Below are 8,324 nucleotides of genomic sequence, written 5' to 3'. Positions count from 1 at the left end.
TTCGAAGCAGCTAAAGTTTGGAATGCTTTTCCATTTGATCATTTCTGGATGCAGATGAAAGGACCCATTAGTCATTGGAAAATCCCAGAGATTTTTGTTTGAAAGTTGGTAAATTATATTGGGAGATAAGGATTTCTTTAGCTCTTTTTAAAGGCTGTTAAACTTATCTTTGGTGCAGGAACAGTCTGCGTGTGGAAGAAGGGGTGCTGTTTGCTAGAAACCAAACCCAGGGGCCCCGGCATGTTGGCATAACCCCACCTCTACCATGTCATTATAGTGAAAACATTCAAAATTCATCCTGCTAGCATCCTGAGAGATACAGTACATAATCAATATTTATGATCATCTTACCAGGCAGTAATTCAGAACAAATTAATTACAACAAGAAAAGCAAGCTCATCGATTTGTACAGGTCAGTGATACAATGGACACATCTAGCTCTTGTGTCACATAAAATACAGTCAGGAATATTTCATCAGGAAATATTTTTTCTCATTAAATATGGCCAGCACTTAGCATATAAACCTTTATATAAACTGACAGAGTAAGTATATCATGAGCAGGCTCTCGATAGCTTACAATAGAGTTATCATATAATTCAGCAAATTCAGTCCCAGTTTTGTGTTCAAGAGAAATGAAAACATGTCCAATGAAAGCATTTCAAAGCCAAACAGTGGAAATCAACCCCAGTGCCATCGATTAGTGAAAGGGTATATATACAATGTGATTCCACTTTATATATTGATGTTAATTTGCTTTTAAAATAAATTTCTCAACCATTGTTCAGAAGCCTAGGGTAAACCATAGATAGCATCAGAAGCTCAACGGGCAGTTCATGTTAAGGAGAAGTCTTATGCGTCCTAGAAACAATCTCAGCCATGGGACCTTGGAATGATTATACAAAAGTTCTGTATCTGCAAAGGCTGAGACAGCAACAGGACAGACACAAAGCGAAGACAGGGGTCCCCAGCTTTTTATCCCATTTTCGTCACCCATCAGTTGCGTTTCAGCTTTAGCGAAGAGTCTGTGGTGATTTCAAACCCTGCTGGTTTTAGGCATTCTAGTTTGCAAACTTGCTGGCTTTGCAGTCGAAAGTGGTGAGGTTGTTGGTTTCTTGCAGATACTGGAGCTTGAACTCGCGCTGGGTGCTGTCCCTTAGCTTTTCACTCAAGGCTGGAGCTCTTCACTGGATCCACAGCTCTTTGCAAGTTAATTGGAGATAAAAGTCTCACAGACTTTCCTTCCTGGGCTGGCTTTGAACAACAATCCTCACATCTCAGTCTCCTGCATAGCTAGCTTACATGTGTGATCCACTTTAGAGCCCAGTTAAATGTTCTCTAGAAAAGCAGCTGAAGGTATGTTACTGGCCCAGAGTATATTCACTTTTTATTCCTTGTCTCGAAGGAAATATTCAAACTCTTCTCATCACCTAAGAAATAGAGGTTTTGAACGGATATTGGCTAAAAAGCAATTCCAAATTATCTGGAAAACCAGATAATTTGCACGCACACAATGATAATGTAGAATAAATGTAAGATTATTTTATATATGTGATTTTAACTATCAGGGGATTCACAGCTTCATTCATCCAGAAAAGGTACATATTTTCTTCCTGTGTTTTATTTCAGAATCATGGCATATTATATATACTGTGCTGTAGGAGATATTGAACTAATGTTATCTGAAGGATATGATAAAAATACAAAATGTAGGTGTGATACAGTTGACAATCTTCAAATACCCTTCTGGAAACAGGCTTGAAATATACCACATGATCTTGAAATGTACCACATGATCTTGAAATGTACCACATGATCTTTGTTCTACTATTTAAGTTTTTAAATTGCAAATGTTGTGAGAACAGTCTAGGTTTGCCCTTCTTGTCACTTGTATTTTTGTGTCTGCCAGTCATCTAAGCCATATTACTTCAATGCAGAAAAATGGTCAGAGGTGTTAGCAATGGCCTATGATTTCCTGAATCTTCCTATTTTCTTTCTTTTGCTTAATGAAGCACATGTACTGTTTTCCTCTGCTCTTGTTGGGTTGAATTAGTGACTAATTTCTGGGGATTTTTCCCTCCCTCTCTTATCTTGTACATGGTGTTCTTTTTCTTTGGGATGTAATAGGAGAATTATCAGTTTGGAAAGTCCCTGTCAACAGTACTGAAAACTGATTACTTGCTTGCTGTAGTTGTTAGAAATAGTTTCTGGAATTATTAAATCCATCATTTTGAAGCTATGTGCACAGTATATTTTTTTCTCATTTTGATTGGTGGCTTTGCTCCCAGGCATGTTAAGAAGTAAACAAGCTTACTTACATAAACACCAATAATAATATTTAGCATAGAAGTTAAATTTGCCCTGACCTTGTTTATTTTTAAGTTTTATTTTTTGTGGGTTTTATAAATACATTTAAGTGTATTGTAAAAATGATGTACAGAGGGTTATAGTTACATATGTCAGGTAATAAGTACATTTCTTTTTGAACAGTGTTATCCCTTCCTCATTTTCTCCCCACCCCCTCTCTCGCCCACCAGCTGTAACGTTCATTTCTAACATAGTGTCTAGTGAGAATCACTGTTGAATTCAAAAGTTTTGTCTTTTAACCAGCAGGTCATCTTAGTTAATTTATTACTGCCACTGTAACAAGAGGGCATTTTAAATAGTTTTTTTTTTCTAATAGATCTTTAATAAGAGTCACAGCTCTACTTCTGTCTTTTGGGTGGCTAATTGGAGATAGAATCTCACAGACTTTATTACTTGGGTTGTCTTCAAACTATAATCCTCAGCTCTCAGCCTCCTGAGTAGCTACGATTACAGGTGTGAACAGCTGATACCCAGCCTTCTTTTATTTTTTTTTAAGCTGAAGGATTCTCTCCCTTTTGCACAGTTGGAGACTTGTTGATATAAATGAGTAAGAAATGGATTTATCATAAGTGAAGGTGGCTAATTGTGGTGTATTCTTTCCTTTTGCTGCACCCTGATGAAGGGGAACAAACATTGTGACATTATAAAGATTTTGCAGCAATTCACATCTGTAAATACTAATTAAGCTGTTATAGCTACAGCCTTGGGAAATGTTGTTATTAAATAGTCAACCACTTGAACACACAGGAATCCTGTGGCATGCATCCTCCATCTTCCTGAACAGATCTTGGAAGCCTCCCATCCTATAATCCATATGAGTTTTAAGGTTGAGAGGATTATTTGTGTATATTCATAAAGATTCACTGGAATTCTCTGTGCTTATCCTTGCTTATTAAGAAAATAAGAGATCTGGTCCTGGTGATTCACATGCCAAATCCTAACTACTCAGGAGTCTGAGTCTCACTGTGATCTGAGGATCACAGTTCAGAGCCAGCTTAGGCAGGAAAGTCCTTGAGACTCTTATCTCCAATTAACCTCCAGAAAACTGGAAGTGGAGCTATGGCTCAAAGTAGTGGAGTGCTAGCCTTGAGCAAAAGAGCTCAAGGACAGCACCCAGGCCCTAGTTCAAGCCCCATGACTGACAAACTAGATAAATAAATGAGAGAAGTCTTGAGTATCTTTTCTGTTCTGGGTATGCTTCTTCGCAGCTGTGTGACTGAGCAACTAATCGGATTCCTGAGACTTTCTAATTTTTTTTATCAAATGGAACAATGGTCTTAATAGCGTAGTTTTTTATATTGATTAAATGAGATAATAAAATAATTCTAAGTAGTTAGTACTTAATATTGTAGTACTAATTACTAAGTAACTTTTCCCACAAAAATGTATGGTTAAAAAAAATGAGCTCTTACTGGGTGTCAGTGACCCACATCTATAATCCTTCTCAGGAGGCTGGTATCTGGATAGTGATTTGAAGCCAACCCTGGCAAACAAATCTGAGACTCTTCTCTCCAGTTATCTAGCAAGAAGCTGAAACTAGAGGGGTGGCTCAAGTAGTAGAGCACCAACATTAAGCAGAAAAGCTGAGTGAAAACCCAAAACCCTGAGTTCAAGTCTCAGTACCAGCACAATCAATTGATCAGTAAGCAAACAAATGTAAAGACTCTTCTACTGCTGCTAGTATATTTTTATTTAATAGTTTTGGTAGTTGGTCTCCAATTGCAGTTGGCAATGATGTTCATAATACATGACTACCCTTTACCCCGTCATAATTAGAAACCACTCAAAGAGAGTGGTTTAGTGATAGCAATTTATTGCATGTGTGAAAATACAGGTTTGAAGACAGGTTGAAATATCTTCCGTTGTCCACTCTTGGCCTGTAGATGGTTAATCATGAATTTTCTATTCAAGTGTCCTATTAGAAAAATGACAGTTCAAGACATGTCATTTTTTTTTTGTCCTATCTAGGATCTGTTAGAAGAATACTTCTGATGCCAAGAGTATGGGGGTTCCCCACCACCACCAGTTCTTCTATGGCAGCCAGCTCCTCGGTGTAAGAAAAGAGAAAGCTGAAAGAGCAAACTCAGATCAATAGGCTCTATTTGAGAGGAACGCCTGAGAAGAGCAACCAAGTCTCCTTCAGCCTGGCTGAAGGGGAAACATGCCTCCCCTCCACCTTACAACTAGGATCTCTTTAAATGTGAGGCAGAAAGAGTGAAGTCAGGTGGGGTAGATGGAAGCCAGGTGAGGTGGAGCCAGGTGGGTGAGCTACAGACTGAGGAGAAACCAAGTCTCAATAGCCTCTGTGTCCACCAGAGGGCGTTAGCATCAGTCAGGACCTTGGTCTCAGGCTTCCTTCCAAGACCACTGCATGCATCCTCTTTGGGAGCAGGGTAGGGGAGAGGGTGAGGCTGTGGGCAGCAAGGAAAGTTCTAAGATCTGGCTGTCGGGAAAGGTGAGTGCTTGCAGTTCAAGTCATTTTCCATCACTCAACACCAGCAAGGTCCTAAGATTCAATTCTGACATCATCTGTCTAGAGTTTGTATCAGATCCTACAAGCCAGGGGTTCAGTCCCATAAGACGGCTCCAACTTCAGACGCCAATCACACGCCCTAGGCCTCCTCGGCTCCTGGACAGCCAGCTCTGCATTGGTAGTTTCTCTGAGCCTGTCTGTGGAGCGATCGTCTGCTATTTCAGCTTCCATCACTCAGGAGTTCACCGTCACTACTGCTCGGTAATAGAGGCAAATGGAAGAGGTACTTGGGGTCGTCTGCTATTTCAGCTTCCATCACTCAGGAGTTCACCGTCACTACTGCTCGGTAATAAAGAGGCAAATGGAGGAGGTACTTGGGGTAAGGTAAATGGGGTGGGATGTAGAACTTGCATGCTCCCTTTGAACATTTCATCTCTTATCATCTGCCATGTTCACTTACCTAGGAAGACCTCAAAACCTATTCTAGGGGGTTTATTAAAGGTTCATAGGTGTGATTAATTAAATCAGAGGCTATTGGTGATTAACTTAGTCTAAAGCCCTCTTCCCCTCCCCAGGCCAGAGAAGGATTGCAAGTGAGTCTCTTAATCACAACTCCATATTGTCCTCTAACCATCCAGATAAATCTCCATCATGAAAACTATCTGCAGCTCCAGGCACCAGGCATTGTATTAATAATATAAGAAGATACTACAACCACTCCACACATCCCAAAGGTTTTAAGAATGAAGACCGAGGGCTGGGAAGGTGGCTCAGTGGTAGAGTGCTTGCCTTGCATGCCTGAGGCCCTGGGTTCGATTCCCCAGCACCACATAAGCAAAAAGAAAAAAGCCAGAAGTGGCACTATGGCTCAAGTGGTAGAGCACTAGCCTTGAGCTGAAGAGCTGAGGGACAGCGCCCAGGCCCAGAGTTCAGGCCCCACAACCGGACCCCCCCCCCAAAAAAAGAATGAAGACCGACTATTAGAACAAAAGATGCTCCTGTTTCCCCAGTCCATAGGAAATTACAATCTCTGAGCAAGAAATTCAGAACTAATACTAGGTATATACATCTTACTAATTCCCACTGTGATTCAGTCTAGCTTGTGCTAACATTACTAATTTTTTTTTAAATCACTGTAAGTAATTGGTTAGGAAGAAGAGCAATAAAATGTTGAAAAAGATGGATGATGAGGCAGGGATATTTTTATCAGATATGGAAGTGAATTATGAAGATACTGTTTAATTAAAGTGTTAGAAGGGGATATAGGAGAAGAAGGGGGAAAATCAGGTAAAACACATATTAGCTGGAAAAAAAGCCTCTGTGTGTGTGTGTGTATTACAATGTAGAGTCACAGGAAAGCCATGGGTACAATGTAGAGTCACAGGAAAGCCATGGGTTTTTTCTCTTATATACTGGAGAAGATTTTGCCTGTTCTTCCAAGGCCATTTCTGTTTGTGGGTTCTACACTGCATTACTCTGCCCTGCGGAAGTAGAGTCCGCACAGTGTGATTGATGCACAAATAGACTCTCGAACTCCATAGTGTCCTGTGGTTGGCTTTGGGTAATTAATGTGGGTAATTAATGCTGGCTGGGTTGGTAAGAAAAGTGAGATTTGGAAGAAGGATTCCAATGGGGGCTGATTTTTGTTTTCCCCTTTCCTCTCACCTTTCCCCTTAAGATAATATGTAATGTTTATGTTATTCGCACACTAAATCTTTTAAAGCAGAGTCAAATGAAGCCTCACATATGAATAGCATTCTTTTAGTGTGTCAGAGATAAATATATATACATACACACACATACATATTTATATTACATAAGTGATATATATATATATATATATATGAAACAGAGGAGACAGTGATGCTGTTTTCTTCCTTGAAATGTGTATTGTTGTTACCAATAATTAGGAACTTTAAAGACCGCAAACAATAGAAAACTTCTGCAGGCAATCTGCAGATGTAAACCAGTATGGGACTCAGCCCGTTTTCCTGGGCAATGAAGAAGGACCAGGAAGCCACCTGAGCCTGCTTACTGCAGTCTGGGCTGTGAGAATCCACACTGGGCCCCAGGCCCAGCAGCTTCTAGGAGCCCCTGTGTGGATCCAGCCAATCAAGCTGCAGGGGAGGCTGGCTGCAAACCCAGTCACGTGACCCCACTGCTGGCCCACACTGAGGCTCGGCATTGAATTTCAACTCCAGCCACCCAGACACATGGGTTTTGTCCAGCCAGCTGCAAAATTACCCTTCTTAACGTGTGCCCAACGCTTCACCTGTCTTGGATCTTTGGATTGGGAGCTTATTCCCCAGCCCCCAATCAAAGCTTATATCCATGGAGTGAAAGTTTAGGATTTTGCTATCCCTTTCATGTTTTCCTGTTCTTCCAGATTCTTCCAGACCTTTCCAGAGAGAATGGGGGCTGGAACACTGTCCATCCGTGTCGTGAGTACTTGACTTCTACGTGCACTAGGTGCTGTGAAGGGGTGGGGGGGAGGGGCGTGGGGGACTAGGAGAGAGGCTAGAGCAGCCTCAGTATTTAGGGCTTCATTGCTCTTAAAGAAACATGGGTCGTACTGTGGCCAGCTTGAGAAGGAACTAAAACAGCCATCAGTACACCACCTCTTGAGTATGTGAATGACGTTTTTCTATGGCGCAGTCACGTGTTCCTTCTGTAATTCTGGGAGTTCAGTTTTAGCATGGATGCTCACTGCGATGGTAGGCAGGCAGGGCTGATTGATTTGGTGTTCACAAACCCTTTCCCAACTTCAGAAATGTACACTGATCTTAATATAGTATTCAGAATGCCTGGGAGCCGTGCATATTTCTGAGACGAATAAATAATGCCACTGGTGTTTACTCCAAACTTTCTGCTGTCATTGAGTAATTGTCAGTGACACAGCCTACAGAATGTAAGCTTTCACTTCAATTTATAGAAAACGCATATTTATATGCATCATAGTTCTAGTTTAAGTTCATATTATTGTCTAAGAGATCGTTTTATATTTGTTCCTACAGATACTAAATAAAAAATAATATATTCTTTTTATCACATTAACTGTTCACTTGCTTATTTTTTTTTTACTTAATCCAAATCAAGTCAGATTTTTTAAATTTTTCAGTTTTAAGAAGAGCGGAAAGCTGTCATACATAGGTTGGTGATGCTTTACTGACTATGTAGAAACATCTGGTCAGTTGTGACTCACAGTCCCAGAATGGTCATGAGGTGTTGGGACAACCCCACAGCTAAGCTTTTCTTAGTGGATGCTGCCTCTTCTCGGCCTTGAGCGCATCCTGTGATATTCCCCCCCTCCAGCCTCCGTGTTTGTAGCTGTACACATCCCCTGCCTATCTCTTATTCCAAAAAGTTCCTTCCAAAATCTGACTTCTCTACGGGTAAAATATTGGCTTCAATTTTTACTATAGAGCTGTATCTTCCACTATTCCAACTTATGAAAGAAATACTTAAGACTTGACATATAGAGAAAG

At 40.6% G+C, this 8,324-nt stretch overlaps 1 protein-coding gene across 1 annotated transcript in view; it reads left to right on the top strand.

Annotated features, from left to right (window-relative positions):
- The first annotated feature begins 5,098 nt into the window (after positions 1–5,098).
- The window catches only part of Fam13a (family with sequence similarity 13 member A), a 191,163-nt gene continuing 187,937 nt past the window's right edge, over positions 5,099–8,324 (top strand). The window contains exons 1-2 of the mRNA XM_070022269.1: positions 5,099–5,185; positions 7,226–7,280. Of these exons, the coding sequence (XP_069878370.1) occupies positions 5,114–5,185; positions 7,226–7,280 (127 nt within the window). The 5' untranslated portion in view covers positions 5,099–5,113. The remainder of the gene's footprint in view (positions 5,186–7,225; positions 7,281–8,324) is intronic.

The sequence above is a fragment of the Dipodomys merriami genome, unplaced genomic scaffold (assembly GCF_024711535.1).
Source record: "Dipodomys merriami isolate MVZ:Mamm:240054 unplaced genomic scaffold, mDipMer1.0.p SCAF_15, whole genome shotgun sequence".
Classification (NCBI taxonomy): Eukaryota; Metazoa; Chordata; class Mammalia; order Rodentia; family Heteromyidae; genus Dipodomys; species Dipodomys merriami.
Note: the sequence above shows the minus strand (reverse complement) of the source record. Positions and strands in the feature narration are given on the sequence as shown.